Raw genomic sequence first — 20,184 nt, forward strand, 5'->3', positions numbered from 1 at the left:
ATCAATATCCATGGTAGCCGAAAGGTTCTATCCCTTAACCGAGACCGTTTGACGTCAAACTTTCTGCGCACTCGCGTCGTTTCCAGGAAGCAGAAACTTTGGCCGCGGGATCGATGATTTGCGACGAGTTAAATCCGACTTGCGTCGATTGGAATCTGCAACCAGCCGACGCGACGACAATTGATACTGATCGCCGCTGCACCCTCGATCGTAATTGGGACCACCGTACGCGTTACGATTTCTCCTACGAAAAGTAAAGAAAATTTCCACCCCTGGGAAACATTTTCATGGGAGATTCCAGAGGGCAAAATAAGAGTTGGAGATTTTACAAATGCAATAATCGGAAAAAGGGGTCTTGTTCCGAGTGATCGTATAATAAATTAAACGGCATTTCGTTTTGCTGGTAGACTCGTCGGTAAAACCTTATCTTAAACGCAACTACAGACTAGATACGGTATACATACGTATTGTAGTAGACCCAGCCAGCATTGAACGCATTTTCGTGTCACGCGGCTCGTACGGCTACGGTAGCCCCCCTTACCATTTTCGTGTCACATGCGACGTTACCAATCTGGAAGAGAATAAGATCGCAGCGCTAACGGATTACCAGAAATTATTATTTAATTATAATTATAATTACCAATCGGGACCGACGAGACGAAACCAAGAACGAAAAAATAACTTGTATAGTTGCATGTAATATTGCATTTGTAATTTTTCGTGAGAATGCAATATCAGAGAGACTGCATTTTCCGGTTAGCGATAATGAAATTCATCGATAGTGCATATTTTATTTTGCCAGTAACTTGTGCTGCAGACATTCTTCCGACAAAAGTATCGTCATGTTTATGACCTTGTTCGAACATGTTGTTTTGAAAATGAGTAACGAGAACTAACTAACAATTATGGTTTTTTAGTTTCCGCAAAGGGAAAGGCGCTTGGAAAAGTCTAAAATCACGCCTGAAATTTCATCGTTTACCAAGATCGCAATTAATAGCAGCATCTCATCGTCACCTAGCATAATTAGTCTAAGCTTGGTTAATTAGAGAACGTACCATCGCATCGGAGGTAAAAAAGCGACTCGATGGTACTCGTTTCCTGTTCAGTTCCTTCTACCTTTGAACGACTGTTATTAGCTGCACCGTGTACCAATAATCAAAGCGAATGCTCCCTCTTTGATCGTTCTTTCGTCTTTCCTTTTCGGAAGGAAGTAATGGCTCGAGGTAGGTGGAGATTTCTTATAATACTTTCTCAATAGGAGTGCAACTTGTCTTTACTTTGAAACTTGTAAAGAACAGTAAAAAGTTTTCTTGGAGAAAAATATGTTTTAAGACTCCCTAATTATGAGACATACTACATTTCTATAAATATATATATATATATTATTTTAATATCATGTTACTTTGCCTTTTGCTCGTGTAACTGGTAATAAGGGTTTTTTTTTATAAAGATTGAAATAATTTTTTAACAAATTTTTCCCCTTAAACTGAAATCAGAAGTTCTGGTTCGATTATTTCACAGCAGTCTGCTGCAGTTGCATGTTTCATAGGGGGTGAATAGCCGCAGAGAAGAAATCGATTTCAGGTTTACAAAGGACAAGTGTTATTGCTTTTACTCGAACGTTCTCTATTGGTATATTGTCTTTGGGTAGAGTACAGTCGAAAAGATTTCGAGTATCATCGACCATAATAATATCTCGCATTGTAATAAATTATTCAGGTAAATTCCCTGTCGGATACAGGTAACTAATACGTATGACATAATTATAGTAGTACGTGACTATTGGAGAATTAATAACAATTAACATAGGGCAACAGTCGTAATCGAATGCAACCGAATGATTGTCTAAACTAATTGAAGTAAACATGAAAATCGATGATACGCGATATACGTTTGGTCTGTGTATAATATCGGTTTCAAACATGATGATAAGATTCGGTTCGGTAAAAATAACAACACGTTAGAGGTGTTTGTCTGTTACAGGTAGGAAAGCCCGAAAATGGAGGGGTTGTTTCCTGTAATTGAACGAAATCCAGAGATCATCGGTGTTTACAGCGAAGCAACACGTGAGACCGCGAAAAGTGGCGTCAGTGCTTTCCACCCCTTCGTAAAACCGACATCGGCTGCTGACGGATCCAAGGGAAGGAATTTAAACGGCTGAGAATCCGGGTCGCTGGTTGGTCGGTGGAGTCTGGGTCGATGGTAGAGGGGGATGCCGGGTCGCGGAATCGCGAGCTTCGCAGTACCGCTTCGACTATCAGGGTGGTAGGGTCGTTGATGCGTATCCGTCGATGATTTTTCATCGTTCGTACCGCATCACCTTGAAATGTTTCCTGCACCCTGAGCAACACTGACCAACCTATTCGCGTGTTACGGTCGAATCGAATCGAAAAGGTTCTTACCCTTCTGGTTTGAGTGGCGCGACGCTGAACGGTATGTAAAGAAGTGTATCTACGCACTTACCGCAAGAAACAAGTTACCGAGGTCGTTGCACGTAACACCTGCCAACAGACAGAACTACTCTTGGCGAGTGGTTTCTATAACCGTGTCGTAGCCACCGGATACACCTCGTGCGACCGCGAACCTGGCTACTACTTGGCTCCCAACGAACACTGCTCTGGCATCTGTCTTGCTCACCTCACCATACGACTCTCCTGGTAAGTCATGATTTATCCTTACTCGAGTCTACGACTATTTCGATATCCGATTTTACCACTTTCGATGGCTTTCAACGTTAAGCTGGACGAACTTTTATGTTATTTCAATTTTCAATATCCCGCCAAGCAAACGAGAACGTCTTATATTGGTAATAACAGTGATTTTTTCCTTCTAGCCGACACTCTGACGACTCGTGCAAAATTCACCTTTTTCTCTCATCTTTCAAACAATTGATTAGCAAATACAAGTCCGATGACAGCAACTACTTACGATTAAAACTTGCGTCGTTTAGTAGAATGAGAAAGAGACAGATGGAGAGAAGAAAATTGATTAAAAACTTTTTTTATGTCCGGGAAAGTACTTTTCGCTTTAAAAATATTCTTAAACTTGAGAAAGTATTCACGTTATGTCTTTGTACGTAATCTTGGCAAGAGCGATTAATTCGGAACAAGATTACCGTCGTTGACTGAGATCGAAGAGAAAACTACGAAGAAGCAAATTAAGTTTAAATTTCCTACTCATCGTGAAAGGCACTCATCGATCGGAAATGTTCGTAAACTTGGGAAATATTGGAAATGGTAGGGTTCGGATACTTGTTTCTTGAATTTTATCATTTACCTTGCGCGCAAAGAGTCGTTGGAGAGTTATGATTCATGGGTATAGTTTTTTATCCGTTTCGTCGAAAGTACACACATGTACGATAGCCGCTTTCTATATCGTATGTATATCGTTTTACACGGTGAAACCTATATGCGAATCAACTATAAATATAATCAAATTTATAAGACATATTTTCTCTCAACTAGTTTAGGATAATTAATGGGGTGGGAGCTCTCTAGATATAATAATTTCTTATATTTTTGCATATCAAGTACATTGCGTACTTTTTTCACAATTTAAATTTATCTATTTTCGTCTTTTCGTATTTCCAAAGTGATGTCGAAACAACTTCGTCGAACGTATCGGCAACAATCTCGACAATGCCGCAAAACGAATATTCCCAGCATGTGTAATTGCAAACGTTGAATTGTATTTACGCCCCGGCAGGAATATCGAGGGAAATATTTGTTGCGTGCAATATCATTTTCTTGCGTCACCTTGTTCTATCCCTTTAGAAAGTGTGTATTTCCATTAAATCCGTTTCAAGTTTTCCCCAGGACAGGACATCCGAGACGCAACGTCGATTTTATTATACGAAACAAGACGAGTTTACGTTTAATCTTGTAAATTCATCAAGTCTGAAATTTCAATTTGCCCGTTATAAGCTAACACCGCACTATAATATGGGGGGGAAGGTAGGAAAAACCGAGTGGAAATTAACGAAACGGGGAAACGAGACTACCGATCTATTTTATTTACCAGCAATCGGTCGAGGTAACATTTTATTTCATTTCCATTCTTTCTTCTCCTTTTAATTTAGTTTTGTGTCTTTGCAACAATTGCAAACACGCGTGCCAATCTGAGCGTATCGATCGCAGGAAGCCAATTTCTATGACGAACGAAACAACAAAGCGATCTCGTTTATTTGTTCCTTCGTTTAGGAGTCTGCCTCCTAGTTTCGAGCAATGTTTGACATTTTTATTCGAGGAATTATTGGACATACAGACATGCCAGAGTTACTATCGAATCCATTTTCTACCCTTTCGTGTCCAACGACAACAGATTTCTAATACCAAAAATTAACCGAATTTACAATTACAATTCAACCTTAGAAGATGCACACTCTGTGTTAACTCGATTACTCGACACGGCTTCATATTTATGCTCACGTATGAAACTAACTACGTTTATACAATTATATGCGTAACTTTCAAACTGTATGCTTGCAATAACGACGACGTTACAGTTAACGCAATTTTATTCGCGCTCTATCGATTTTAAAACGTCCATTATCTCAATTTTGATATTTTCAACTTTCTACTTTGATTATTCCGTCCTGACCTTTTCCATCCCCATTCGCAAACTTTTAATTATGTTTACGTTATTCGGATTCCTTCCGTTTAAGTAATATTTTACAATCGATAACTTTTTCGTCCAATATTCGAGAATCAGCCTGAACGAATCGTCATTTCTCTACAAATAATCGTACGTTGCCTCGGTTAAACGGAATGTCTATTTCCGTCGAACGTAACCGGCCGTTTTATTTCCAATGCATATTTTAATTAACGCAGATGTTCGTAACGGACGTTTGTTGCAATGGTGAAAATTTCTGCGCCAGGATTCATCGATCGGAAATTTTACAATTTTAAAACGAGCAGCCGTTATCGATGCACGAAATGGTAAAAATTGTATAATTTATATTACAATAGGAGCACTACTACTAGCAATAATAACAGAATAAAAGCCACCTTGAATTTATTATTTGCTGGCTTCGTTGTAACCTGCAAGCATAAATGGTGCAGTGAATTTCTATTCATCTTTACCGAATAATAGTTGGCTTAAAAATAGTCTCTCATAGTATACAGGTTGTTTGGCCAGCCTTGGGAAAAATTTTAATGGGAGATTCTGTCTTGTTGACCGAGGCTTTCTTAAAAAGTTATTCAAATATTAAATTAAACAATTCCAAATCGTTCTGGAAAAATTATATTCGGTCAATTGGAATAATTTTTGGTGAATAGGCATACCCCCGAAATCCTACCCACTTGCGAGGAAAATTCCCCCAAAATTTGTACGGGCGGAACTTTAAACGTTGATAACTTTTTAAAGAAGCTTCCATCAAAAAATTGGTGTTGTTGATTTTCCTCCTATTATCCATTACAATTTTTCCCAGGGCTGGCCGAACACCCCCCTGTATATTTCAACTTTAGATTTTTTTCTGTTAAAACTGGAAACGGTTAAAGTTTGCGACTGTCAGCGAATAAATGTCACGGAATGTGAGAAATAAAGTAAATTCGAAACCAGAGGGGCTCTACATTCAGCTGTAAATCGATAACTTGATTCAGAACGCTTCAAATATTTGTTAACAATTTGAAATACAAAAAAAAAAAAGATTCGAGTACTAAAAATAGGGTCAACCTCGTTCGAATCAAAGTGAATTTTCAATCCTTTTCGTAAAGGTATATCTTGAGATTTCCGTTTAACAAAATATTCCCATACGCGTGGTCATATTTTACATTGATAAAATCAAATCGGAGTAATATCTCCCTGTAGGGGCATTTCTTCTAGTTTATGGACTCTTAATAAAATATACGAGGAAACGGAATGCATAAAAGTGCTTCCTGCAGTTGAACCAAATACGAATTAATGATTTTAAATATGATATCTATACGGCCGTGGTATTATCATAAAGCAGAAATATAATTAATTTATAAAAAAAATTGTTGAAAAGTCTTTATCGTAATATCTTTGGAAAAAGTAATAACAATTATGGAACGTCATTTGTACATTTTCCTCTGCTTCTTTAAATATGGGATTGAATACTATCGAATAAAACAACTCGTCGGTTATTTTAAAAACGAAATGCTGAAAGAGAAGAGCAAGATCAACCTACGGAAAACGTTATATTATTGATATGTTTAATAGGCAAAAAGGAATAGACTAAAACCTAAGGCGTGATTCTAGTTTTCTAATAACTAAGAATGCGAATTATTATTTTCGTCTTATAATAGTTTAAAGTTATAAAATTCTTAATTAGTCAAAAGAAACGTTTTATATGTACAAATCTCCTGTTCCTAGTTTTCGTTCCGAATAACAAATGTGTTTCATCGAGAATTGCATAGAATGCAATTTGGTGCAGAGTTAATAAGTAACCCGCCAACTCGTTTCACTGTGATTTTAAATGGACTTTGTAATAACAAATAACAAGCGGAAAACTCAATTTCCAACTTTTCTTTCTCTACTTAAACCGGTCTCATTCTAAAAAGGCTCGTGCAATATTCTGTTGGAAAGACAGGAAAACCGATTCGCAATATAAAACTCTCTTTCTAACCGATCTTTGATTATTTTTACTTAAATTTGCTAAAAATATATTCGACGACAAGGGGCAGGCATATCTTTCGTGTTTCGAAACCATGCAAACGAGTTGATAGATGCTAAGATAATTTGATGAAAAAATTAATAAAATGAGTCGCAATGTAGGTTATTTGTGTGAAAAACAGTATTGCACGATACACAGTTTCCTCGTATTTCTTTTCCCCATTCTATTTTCTGGCATTACGAGCTTCAGTATCCCCACGCAGAAATCAGAATTAATTAGGAGGTAATAAAGAGAAAGTCGACGTTCTAGGTACCTACGTACGCCACCGCGAATTATCTCTCGTGGATATTCGGTGGCGATTTCCGTTTTCAAATGTGATTTGAAATAGCAAAACGAAATTAGCCTAGAGATTTACGTCCCTCTGCTATTGGATCGATACCGAGCGATTGCCTCGAAATTAGAATCGATTGTCGACCAGATTGGAGTTTGTTGCTGGCGGCGGCGGTTAGTAAGCTCGAGTCTGACCATAAAACGGATCTCGCTGGGCGAATTCTCTGTTCGATAGCCTTTCAGAGGGGTCTTGGTTAAAATGAAACCACTAGAACCTGGATATTTCCAGCGAATCTGTCGCCTAGACACTGAACATTTCTTTAGTTTCGTGTTCCCGACGCTCTGCTTCAAGTTCATTGTCGAAAACTTTGGACACGTAGTTTAGAAAGGTTACAAACTCGTAAAGAAACCGTTTACGAACCTATATTTCCATGACATTTTGCCATTAGCGAGATTAGACAATTTTATCGTAGGTTTCAACAAGGTGCTAGAAAGAATCTCGGTGGCAGTAACGTATTTGCCTCTATTTAGGTATTTATTTATCTTATTGATTACCAATATTCGAGGATACAGCAATGTCGGTAAACTAGATCCATCGTGAAACGTTTATGTAGATTCGCGTAGCTACACTGCTTCTATGAATTCGTACTCTAGGGAGTAGAAGCTATTATTCCAATCGGGTGTGAGGGTGAGGGTGCTCGTGTGTCGAACCGTAAAACTGAAATCCCCAAGAACGATGCATCGGTCGTGTAAACCTAAATTCAGTAAACCTAAAATATCAGTGTACGAACCTGTTGCATGCAAATCAACACACTAATATCATGTAAGTGTGCAGTTAGAAAAGAGTACGAAAATAAAGTACGATGTTCTTTTACGAATGGTTTTAGTTGGAATAATCGTAAGATACGATGTGATAAATATTTGAAAAATTTCATCTTTGATTCGTACGAGTGATTTTTTCTTGGAATTATTTTCAAAATAATACAGCAGCGACGTAGCCAACCGTCATATTGGGAGTAGATTGCGTTTGACTTTGAGCAAATAACCGTCACTCATTCTCTTTGTCTCTTTCCATTCACAGACATGCCATAGCTATTCTCTCTTGTGCTCGAATCGTTGATCGATCATATGCACTCCCAGACAAAACGATTGCACACGCGTGCTATCTTTATTTTCTCGCGATAGGATTGTTAGCGTCAACATTTTTAGTGATATGTAAAACGTGTCTTCCACAAATATGTAAACATAAAAAATAGATTTACGTTACTTGAACGAGGTTTCCTAGTTTGAAGAGAAAGACATATCCTTTTAGAATTCTTTCATTTTTCTTTGGACTAAATTTTCCCATTCAGTTATTTCCTAACAAGTGGAAAATACTGCAGTGATGGATTCAGGGCACAACAATAAGATAAAAAGCTCATTGAAATATATGTTCGATATGACCTTGTTTCCGAGTTATAACCTATTTTATTTTTCAAACAATTCTCTCTGCGATTAAATATAGCACACTGTGCTCGGTGAAGGTCAAGTATTTGTATTATATGCAAAATCAATTCAATTCTCTTATACGTAACGTTTTTTTTCTATTTACGTAAAACCTTAGCAGACCTTTCTCAACATCTTAAAGCATAATTATTTAAAGTCGAAAAAATAAGTGTTAGATATGCAGATATTATATCTGATTCTAAGGACGTTTTCTCTGGCGTCGTCATACTTTCTAAATACATGGAGTCTATTGATTGTTTAAGTTTGCTTCGACTTGTTCAATGAACAAAAAGTTATCGTGAATCGGACGGAGAATTTAAATCCTTTAATCATTCGTAAACCCCGCGCGCATAATCCTGCACACAACCCAATCCAACCCTAATCCTGACTGAACTTACGAAGCCACCAACACGGGACAGAACACATCCGTGAAATTGTGGCTTTAATACAATATGTTATCGATAAAATCCAGGATCATGAGCTAAATAAGACTTTTAGTTGTTCGCAATTTATCGCTTCGAACGTTAGATTGCTATTAACTTGCTAGGTTATTGTATGTTTATTCAACTTTAATTGTCGTATAATTATTACACGTAATCATTTGAAATACGTGTTTCGATTTGTTGTAGGTACCAAACACCAAACGACATTTGAATCGGCCTACCTTTTAATGTAAGTAACATTTCGTTTTTATTTAGCGTTTTTAATTTATCGATACCGTTGGAATAGAAAATCCCAGGATTTTCGAGGACATTGAATTCTTGCAGAACTTTGCAATCGATGTCATTGATCGTAACAAACAGAATAAGCAATTTAAACATTGATAGAGCGAAAATTAAAGGAAATTTAAAGGATTAAAGAATGCATCCCATGGTAATTTCTTTTTGTAGGTGTTTTATCGTGGACTCTCAGTGACGTCGGTTCAGAAAAGTATTTAAAGAGATAACGAGTTAACTCTTAATAAGGGTAAAGGAAAGGGCGGAAAGGAAAAGAGCAGAAAGTACATTCGTACATGTGTAGAAGAGCATCGCGTAGTTAATTTAACTTTGTTATCTACATCCAACAGGTGAGTAAGCCAGCGGTCTGGAAAATTAAAATTTATTCAGTCGATTCTTGGCCATCCTGACGCTATCTACGTTGCACGTAGATCCCTATGAAAGCATAATGTCGATAAAGTTCGAGTCACACGATGAATAATATCGACCTGAATCCCTCTGCCCATTCCCCAAGATAATACGTACACGGTATACTTTTACAACTATTCCTTTCAACGCTCGAAGCACGCGTGAAACGTTTCTTCTCGAATTAATATAGATTCAAAAAGAAATTCGACTTGGAAGGACAGAATTTTGCTTTGGATAATTAATCCCAATTTTCTAGTAGTCGAAACTAATATTAATAGTTATGGAAATCCACGTCCCGTGAGCCGCGCTCGAATAACACAAGTTCGAGGATGCTTGTAAAGATCACGGTTTCTCCTCCTCCTCCAAAACATGGTACAACCCCCGTGGTCTTGCTTCCTAATTCGCTGTTTTACCAATGGTAATATCTTTTGCTCGGTAATTGTCTCTGTAGCTGCCATATCTAGCGAATTATAGCTCGCGAGTTGCGGACACAGAAACTACGATTTGCTGCGGTGTACACTATTAACACGAATTATACTTCAATTCCCGACATCGTACAACTTTGGACGTAACAAAATATTCGATGTAACTTTCTAATTAAGTCTTTTAATTAGAAATAGCAACTTTCCGTCGTAGCGTGATAATAGTTAGGTTCAGGGTTTGCGTCGGATCATAGAAGACAGGCGAAAAATAAATTGGTACTTTTACAGTTTGTTCGCGTATATCGATAAATCAGTAAAACTTGGTACAGGATTTCGTGTAACTAAATTCTGTTGGAAACGTGTAAAAAGCGGTAGTTTGGTCTGAAAACGATCATAATCGAAAAATCGCAAACAAGTAACAACGTTATAATGATGTACACGTACGTGAACGTTTCTCTCTAAAATACAGGACAAGTACAAATATTTATTTTAACGCTATTGAACATTGGATGCTCTACTATTTAATCGTGCTTTCAGCAAACATTCTGCATCGATGAATACATCTACTGCAATTTCAATTGCACCGCTAAAATTGCTACGTATAAATTTAAGTAATCCTAACATGAATTATTTAAAAACCGTGCAACGTAATGCAAATTCCGGATCATACTAAAATATTGAGAAATGCTAGCCGCGAAATAAAAAAGATTGAAAATCGCTGCTTTGTAGGATAATATTCGTAAATTTGAGAAAATCGTTGGAGCAACCATTTCACCAAACAACATTTTCCATATCGATTTCCATTAACATACCGTTCCAGCGTATTAAGCCCTCTACTTTCGCGATATCCTATTCTTCGACAGTACTCTGCTTCGTTCCTATCGAAGCATGTAAAGTCTCCCTCCCTTTTATCGTTCCTTCCTGCCTTCGGCGAATCGATAATCATGCGAATCACGTAAATTTTTCCTTCCCTGAACAAAATTTCCTCTCAGGAGGAAGCTCCCTTTTGTCGGGAATAACTAACTTCGCTTAGTATCTGATGCGAACGAGTTCCCTCCCAGCAATCGAAAACGTTTTATTAAAGCACCAACCTCTTACCTTGAAATATCAAATAAACCGTCCCTCTTGAATTTTGCTACCACGCGACTGAGAAAACCTGTATCTCGAAAATACTCAAAGACGGAACAAAAAATTGCATTAGGGAAAATTAAACGAAAGTGGTACTCGATACGATTTCATCGATTACGAATTGGCATCTTCTAAAAGACGACGAAACACGTGCACGTTATCCACTAGTAAAACTACAAGTACCGATTACCAATTCAACCTGCAGAAGAATCGTTGAGACGATTGGAATTATTATCCAATTACTGGGAAAGTTCGAGGATATCGACTTTGCTCGCATTTACGTTCTATGCGTGAAGTTAATTGGGGATTATTAGCTACAGCGGATGTCTTTTATCGAGTATCTTCTATCTTTGTTTCATCAATGTCCAGATAAAATTCGTAGCGCAATGGACCATCGCTCAATGTCGCGCTACGCTCAAGTAGATAAAAGAGAAGAGTTCTGTAAAACGACGGTCGACCTTCGATTTCATTCCAGGATTAAGCACGACCATGAACTGAACTTTCAGTGCTAAAGCGAGTCTTTGGAAACATTGTGTGCGAGTTTTCAAGCAAAATATACGTTTAAAAATGCGAATTTTATTCCTCGAGTTATTGGAAAATATTCTTGTTAAAAATTTTACTTCCGATCTGCCCTAATTCCGTGTCGTGCCCTGTTGTGTAAGATCCGTGTACCCCCCTCGCTTTATACTATTTTAGGTTGCCATTTATCCGTTCTTCCGACAGAAAGGTAGCAGCAGTTGATACGAAACTCGCACGATATTACTGCCTTTCTGACATCTAATACCCAGTACGATAAGAAAGTTGTTAAAGTTTGACGGGAAAACCGGGTCGCGACATTTTTCAACGTGGAAGTTTGCTAACAACGATGTCGAGGCATAGTACATCGTCGTCGAGTCTCTTTTGTGCGATGTTGCGGTACCTGCAACCTGGACACGCGGTTCGCAATGTCACAAACAACACGTGACGTCAAAATGCATCGGAGGATGACGTAAAATATGCATACAAGGGGTTGTACGGCTCGCCGAATCACGCGGCCTAATGTTAGCAACCCGTCTATGTATACATAGAAAAATATATATATACATACATATATATATATACATATATCTAACCAGAAACTCTCAGTGCGCTTTAACTTTGTACCTCTAAGGGTGAACCGTTGTCGCGAAGCACGATCGATACACTATCTAAAGCTGCACTCACCAGGTCTTTGGTTTATTGGATATCACTCGATATCTTTTAAGGAATCGCATTTGGGCGCAGTCGATTGACTGGACCATGCTTGAACCAAGCCCCACCCTTTGCGATAGCAAAAATATTTTAAAACAATCGAACAAAACAATATCGAACGATAACCAGACCAGTGTCTGACTAGTCGTTGACCAATACTACTTGCGAGATAATACGGAGTCTCCCGTGACTCGATACTATATGTTTTACGTTCTATTTATTCTAGGTAGATCGAAATCTTGCGTTTGCCTATTTTCTTACTATTAAAGGATTCTTGTTTTTCATTTAAAAATCCAAAAATATTCAACGACCAGTCCACCGACCAGTATTTTTAAAAATTTAACGCGTGCATTTCGTTCGCGAAGCGCGGAAGAAGCGTTACAACGAAACAACGTTATACAGGATATCGTTAAGAGGGATCTTACAGTATCTGTATAAACTGTTTCTTAACTTGGTTGCTATAATTGAAAGTTCCGAGTGACGTACCCCCCCACTTCTCTTGACTATTTCAGTGTCGCCGCTTAAGAAGGATATTACTTTCCGTAAATGCGTGATTCTCAATTTAACTTTGCAGCTGCATGAAATGAACAGATAATACCGAACGTAGTTCCCTTCGTCTCGTTGCAGTTCTCATTTCTAAGCAAGTGTATTCGTTTAAGCTCTCGACGTACATCGATATATTTTCATTCGAACGCGTAAAACATCCGTTAGATACGGAAAAGTAACAAGTAATCATATTGTGTAAAAACCGATTGTTTTAGTTAAAAAAGGGAAGCGTAAACAGTCGTTGAAACGAACGATAAATAGACGAAGCTATTGCTTTTACTATCTAACCAAACTCCAGGAATTTCTTGAATGGTTTGCTTCTTCTTAACTAGGGGTACGAAGCAGAAAATTATATTACTCGAAAATAGTTGTTCGAAAGTTGATTCAACTACGTTTACGTGCACCAAAGTTTTTCATTTAAAAGGGAATCCTCGGTGAATTTCCAAGCTGAGATTTGGACTTGTCAAAATAAGATTCCACTTAAACTTCCAACCGAGGTACGCGTACAGAATTATACTTGCGCCTGGTATTACTTGAACACCTTTAAAAACATGGTCAAGTTGTCGACGATGGATACCTTCTTCATGGATTTTGTTCGTTTTAAACAATAAAATAGGCGGTCGGTAGTTTTCGAGATATTTGGAAAAATTCTATCGAGTTTTTTAAACGTCGCTACTTTGAAATCCAACCATACCCTGTTACTACTAATCCCTGACAAGTTGATCAAAGCGGAAGTAGCGTTTCACTGAATCAAAGAACGTTTGACAAGTGCTCCACGACACGCAGGAACTTACGTGTCGTTCCTTTGATGTTTAACGTCGAATGCACAATTGCTAGAAAGCTGACAGAGACAGACTGAGACAGCTGACGCGATTAAAAATTTTAGTTTTCCATCTATGTACTTGCTGGTCCAAATACAAAGTTAAAAGGTACGGGTTTGATCGAATGATTCGAACACTAGGTATCAACGTAAATAAAACGTCTTTATTAAATTGCAATACTATAATTGAGCACACGTTACACATAGAGGTGAGAAATTTGTAATAGTGTACGTAATAAATATCGGATATCGAATGCAGGTGTTGTAGATTTGCTTGTTTACAGCATCCAATAAAGTAAGTACTTTACTAGCGGCATACGCAAACGCCATTTTCGCACCGGCCACCTTTGCGTCCTTGGGATAAACATCTGACTGCGCAAGCAGAATCGTTAACGCCGAACCATAACGTTTGAAACGATAGAACGTCGCACGTTACCCGCCGGTGTCGAATTGGTTTTTCAAAATCCCCGGTACCAGCCATGTTTTCCATTTCTGCCATGTCCGTGGAATATTCCATTTCCTCTGAAAAAAAATCATTCTTATCCCAACACACAGTGACGAAACTGAATATGTATTGTTCGTGTCTGTTAACTCTAGATTTACAGTACACGTCGATTTAACGTGTATTTTTATAACTTTTATTATTTCGTATACGTGGGTGTGTTATTATAATAATTTGTCTTACTCACCAAGATTGGAAATATAACTAGGCGCAGCAGAGACACAAGCGATGGCAAGAAAAACGCAGAAAAGAACGAGAAGCTTCATGTTTCTTAAAAGAGAATTCTAAATGAAAACAAGTATAAGATTAACACTCTCTTGAATTGACTTACGGATCAATTGATGCTTGAGAAATGAAAACTGCTGCTTATATACTTGATCGAGCTATCGCTTTCCTTGTTGTCTTTCGTTACGTGGAATTTCCATGTACGAGTCAGTGGCGAAATTCTTTTCGTAGATGCGCACTTGGCAAAAAATTATGCAAGATAAATGAAATAATGGGAAATTACGTCTGTGTTCGAGGAAAGCGTTTTCTCCGCTGCCTCGATATTACTCGTAATATTTACGCCGATTATCTCGGCAAGCTAGGTCACGGCTTGCAATTTGTATGATAAATCGATGTTATGCAATACATCAGTCGTGGATTACTTAATCGAGCATTCAGATAAACGAGCCACAAATAAAGGAATGTGCACGATCGGAAGTTTGAATAGAAAATTTGTCTGTCTGTCTCTACCATTATCTTAAGAGAGTGATACCTTGAAAGAAATTACCGTACTGTAATGAAAGTGTGCGAAGCAATAACCTGCAAAGATGAAACATTTAATTGACGGACGGTTTCGTTGGTTCGCAGGATAGTGCGTTTTAAACAAAATGAGGAGGCAGTCGAATAGCTTGAACCTAAACGCAGGAAGCGGAGGTGGCGAACCGCAGATCATCGTCGAGGAAAGCACATTGGGAGAGGAGGAAGCTGAACGACGTAGAAACGAGTCTCCTCCGCGAAGCCGGGATCCAGATTCGCCTTCCTTGAATCCTTATCTGTTGTCTCCGTGGCGAGAAACCAGGAAACACTCTTTGCCGACTCCGCAATGCACTTCCGGAATAACCGCGTCTCAGGTATCGTCTGATCGTTGCGCGGTAAAGAACGCATTCTTTGCACCTCTTGAATTTATTTCACCGATCCATGAAAAAGAATTTAAACCACCTTACTAAAACGGGTTTCCATCGACAGGTGAGACGATTAAGCGAACGTGGCGGTGAAGGATCGGGACCGTCGCCAAAGGAGGCAGCTTTTCTGGCGACTCTCTCTCAGGCACCAGCCCCTCAATCCGATGGTCGAAGGTATTCCGTTATTACGATTTCCAAAGTCCCGTCGACTCTGTTTAATCGCGATCGTCGCGAGTCCTTTGCCGCTTTTCCGCTGGGTGGGGGGTCGAGAATTTTACCTGGTCGTCGAGACTCCAAGTCTGGGATTTCGGGGCCGCCGAGCAACAGCGGAAGCACGCACAATCTTCAGCTAGATATCATGGACAACATCACGGAAATAAAAGCAAGAAAGGTGAGGACCGCTTTCCTCTTTAGAGGGAAAATCTGACCAAAGACGATCGATTTCAGGTGCGCCTAAAGATGTACAAGACGTCGACGGAACAAGTTTGCGAGATTCAATCTTTGGAGGGTAACAGCTCCTCCCAGCGTTACACGCAGTACCAGAAAACGCCTCTGCAGAGACGAGCTTCGGAAATACCGAAAACAGGCTCATCCATTTCCGGAGCTGCAGGCATTGTCTGCTCCAACACCGACCTAATATCGATCCTGAGCTCTTTGGCGTCGTCCGCGACGGAGATCAACAGATGCGGCGAGGAAGCTTCGACGTCGCGAGAGGAAAGCAAGTCCAGTTGGTCGGGAAAAACAGCCGAGCAAAAGCGAAGTCGATTGAAGAGCTTTCGATCCAACAGTTTCGACGTGTCGATCCTTCACGGAACCAAAGGGAAATTCACTGGCTCCTCGAAAGCAATCGCTTCTTCCATTCCGGCGCCGTCCAACTGGTTTACGAAGAGACATCAGCCGATGTCGAAGAAGCAGAAACCGGAGGATTTAATAACGGCCAGTCTAAATTTTAAGTTCAATAAATCGAAAGTCGTGAAAGCGGTCAAGGAAACGATCGGGAAAACGTCACCCATCACCGATATCAGACACAAAGTCGTCTGGGACGATACGAGTGGCACCAAAGTAGATGCTCAGGTAACTCGAAAATTCCACTTCTTTATTTATCCCTATTCGATTCTTCTCTTCCGTTCAGCTTCTTTTTCAATGGAATTTTATTCATTTTTACGCAACAATTTTTTTATTCTAGTCCAAGTGCTATACCGCTTCGATATTGCTATTTGCTGTACTTTACAGATCTTATGGGATACTCGCACTACAACAAATGTTCAAACGGTCTTCCATTGCAGTATAAATATTTTTCTATACTTTCCTAACGATTATTTTCAGTGCCGTTTTCTTTTATTTCTTATTTTACATTGTTTGAAAATAATTTATTAAAAATGCCCTATTTCCATGGAAGCAGTTAAACGACAAATTTATCGAAGCACAAGTTACGTTTGTAGGTTTTAGGTACTGCGATCGAGAAAATTTTGACAGCACAGAGAGGAAACGACGCGGAAGCATCCGGATCAACTGGGAAAACTTCGATATCGCCGAACAAACAGAAATCGAGCAAAGTGGCGAATTGGTTCTCAGGCGGCAACAAAGACCAAGAGCAAACCGAATCTTGCGAACAATCAATCTGTTCCTCCTTGAAAGACCTCTTCGTTAAGTAGTATGCAAATACGAACGTGGTTTTATTCGATCGATTAACGCTTCTTCGTTTAAGGATTTATTCAGAAATTAATGCGACCTAATAGCTGATCTATCAGTGACTGATATATCCCCCCCCCTTTAAGTCGAGAGCAGCGTCATAGACATCTGTAACCAAGTCAATATCCTCCTGATTCGAACAATCTTGGAGATATTAAACTTCCTTTTTTAGTGCAGCTACCATTCGTCCCATCGCGAGTCTTTTCTAACCAAGTCATCAAGTTATATGTATACTGCAAAAGGCAGTAATATAAAGAACCAATACGGGCCAAACAATACTTGTAATGCTGCTCTTGACTATAGTTACGGGTTCTTCCAACGGAACGTCGGAACTTGTAATTTGCAACACATTTTCCTAGTACATCCTTTCGATATTTTTCTGTGTTTCTTTTTCCATTTAGTTACAGTGAAACAATGCAGGACTTTTGCTTGTATCAAAATGTATACAATACATCGGTTCGTTTTTATTAAATATTTTTATCTTCCCATGCTACGTTTGCAGCTGCGCTAAAATTTTATGAGACTAAGGTGTATTTCTTATTTATTATACGTCTTTATAAAGAGTACTCGAAAGATAGTTCGGAAATAGTCCTTGGAATCCTTTCTGATTTTACGGAAACTTTGTAAGGAAAGATTTTTTTAAAAATAAAATTCAATAAATAGGACAGACCATTCGAGGGATTAGGATCCTTAAAAATTTCAGGTATCGTTTACACGTGTCGTCTCGTATGTCGGTGCTTCTCAAACTGTGATGTGCAGATCCCTGGTGACCTGCTAACGCGTCGATGAGGGTTTGCAAGTTTACAGGAGAAGAAAAGAAACATATCATACGGTGGAACGAACAACTCTTTTTACATCTTATACTTCCGCGAATAAATCTTTTGTATGTTGCTTTAGTAAACAACGTCCAAAACGTTTTAATTAAAAGATTTTAAAAGGTAAATATAGTTTTCTAAGAAATAGTTTAAAAATATATTAATAGAATAATAATTTAATTCTACTTTAACAAGTCCACCAACAATTTTCCTTTGCTGAACAAGTTCATAAGGAAGTAAAGTTTGAGAAGCACTGTCCTTTACTATACGTATATGTTTTTACTATTTCAATTATCAATTTAATTATTTTATTTCAGAATATTTTTCCACAAATAAGACCCAGATAATTAAACGAAGAAGAAAGAAACGAAAATAAATTAAAGCAATTAAAAATATTTGAGATTACATTCGTGTTCAGTCTCTTCGAATTTTAATTTAAACCATTGCTGTTCTCGAGAATTCACGTACATACGTCCAACAGTTCACTAAAATATTCGAGCCTTTGCAATCAAACACTTTACGAAACAAGACGCATAACTTAAGGTAAATATTTGAAAATACTTTTATGGCCGCTGTAAGGCACGACTATAAAGATTATTTTTGCAAAATCTGAAGAATATCTGATAACATACGCAACAACTATTTTTATTTTTAGATTATAATGCATTTCACGTTAATATCAATCCTAGTATAGAATAATGCTGAAGGTGGTCTAACTACATATTATCACGTAATAGTTTAATATCAATTTTCTATTGAAAAACTTTATCATTATATTGCAGTTTTTTTATTGCAAACATTCCATTAACAAATGAAAGATTTCACTTACAGACAAGCATAAAAGAAAAGAATATTATCGCCAACTATTATCAGTATTTTCACGTAAAGCACAAGGAAAGTTTTATCGTATAACTATCTTTATTATAATTTTTCCAAGTTAAAACCGGTTATGAAAAATTGTGATGCTTTGTTTCGTTAACGATGCAGTACTATAAACTGCGTAAAAACGCTCGAAATTTGATAATATTAAAACGAGTATTTATTTATAGCAATATGCGAGAAACTTCCCTAGCAAAGTGAATATCGTTATTAAACGATCAATTTAAAAAGGGGGAACAAATATTAGGATCAAAAACGTGCTTTTGGTTGGTAAAATATGTTGTTTCGGTAAAATCAGAATTAGAAAATGTTGCGCGATTGGAAAATTAGGTATCAACCCACGAACAAACCCTTCCTAGATCTGAACAATTAAATCGATGTAGCTTTTACTACATAAATGTGGACAAATATCTGTTGAATCTCTATGCTTAATGCAGAGTATCTAGTTCCAAAGCGTAACTAAATTAAACTCGAAAACTGAAACCCCGATTTTCAAGTATAACTAAATAATGTCGTACAATAAATGTTATGTGGTGTTCTATAAAGAAGAATTGCTTTTTTATGGAAAAATGTCCGATTTAAATGGGAATATTGTTGAACGAGAAGACTTGTGAATCAAAGTATATCGATCATACGTAGTATCGCGATTCGTACAAAAGGTATAATTAAAAGAAGCTCCAAGCGTAATGTTTCGAAAACAGATAAACTACAACCTCTAATCGCGAGTGTACGTTTAAATATTTCTCTTTTAAACGAAACTATCAAAATTTAATAATTTGTAACACTAATAGAATTATTATTTTTATTCATTCCTGCCAGGGCTGCTTAACTTTTTCTCACCCTAGTGGTTACATCGTAATCATAATCGTAAATCTATTAACGCGATTCTCGTGATTAGAGAGTGACAATCCGTCATGATTAAATCCGTCAATATAATGGGCTTTCTTGTATTTTCATACGCTTAAAAATTACATCATTCAACGTTGATGATATTCCTATTGAAGAAAAACAATACTCAAAGAACATTACCAAGAAAAATATAATGCGTGTATTAATTTGCCTTTGCTGGACAAAGGCTCGTCAAATAACTGTAATATATTGTGTGTGTATAAAAATTGAGGTATACTTTTAATAATGATGCGCTGACTTAATTTGTATAGTACAGTATAGTTAAATATTGTGTAGATTACCAGAGTGTAAGTAATGTCTGTTTCGTCGAATGATCATTATTAAAGTACCCTTAGAATATTCAAAGAAATGAATAAGTGCAAATAATTATGGCGGTTTCGTCGATATACGAATGTTGGAAAAGAAAATGAATTTACCAGATATACATGTTTCATTGAATATGACTGTTATGTACACGTGTTGTTACTTGTACGAAATAACGTTGACATAATCCTGATATTGTATTTATGGTTTCACCTTTCGCAAAATTAATAAAATCTACAAAAATGTATCACGTGTCATA

General features: G+C 37.7%; 2 protein-coding genes across 6 annotated transcripts; one reads left to right on the top strand and one right to left on the bottom strand.

Moving 5' to 3' along the window:
• The first annotated feature begins 1,983 nt into the window (after positions 1–1,983).
• LOC143349259 (uncharacterized) lies at positions 1,984–20,172 on the top strand. Of its 5 annotated transcripts, none has more exons than XR_013080882.1 (8): positions 1,984–2,657; positions 9,019–9,061; positions 9,280–9,455; positions 15,014–15,276; positions 15,392–15,718; positions 15,775–16,401; positions 16,770–17,722; positions 18,152–20,172. XR_013080882.1 is itself a non-coding variant. In XM_076780362.1 (8 exons), exons 5-8 carry the CDS (start codon positions 15,034–15,036, stop codon positions 16,980–16,982), a joined length of 1,410 nt encoding a protein of 469 aa, XP_076636477.1. In that variant the 5' UTR covers positions 1,984–2,433; positions 2,512–2,657; positions 9,019–9,061; positions 9,280–9,455; positions 15,014–15,033; the 3' UTR covers positions 16,983–20,172. The 5 variants fall into 5 exon arrangements, 4 of the variants coding, with proteins under 4 accessions (XP_076636477.1, XP_076636476.1, XP_076636478.1 ...); XM_076780362.1 differs by having other exon boundaries at positions 1,984–2,433; positions 2,512–2,657; positions 16,770–20,172; XM_076780361.1 differs by having other exon boundaries at positions 16,770–20,172.
• On the bottom strand, positions 13,804–14,507 carry Def2 (defensin 2). Its single transcript, XM_076780366.1, has 2 exons — positions 14,349–14,507; positions 13,804–14,181 (listed from the first exon to the last, which is right to left on the bottom strand). The coding sequence occupies exons 1-2, from the start codon at positions 14,425–14,427 to the stop codon at positions 13,967–13,969; spliced, it is 294 nt and encodes a 97-aa protein (XP_076636481.1). The 5' UTR covers positions 14,428–14,507; the 3' UTR covers positions 13,804–13,966.
• Positions 20,173–20,184: the final 12 nt, after the last annotated feature.

This window comes from Colletes latitarsis, chromosome 13, assembly GCF_051014445.1.
Source record: "Colletes latitarsis isolate SP2378_abdomen chromosome 13, iyColLati1, whole genome shotgun sequence".
NCBI classification, from domain to species: domain Eukaryota; kingdom Metazoa; phylum Arthropoda; class Insecta; order Hymenoptera; family Colletidae; genus Colletes; species Colletes latitarsis.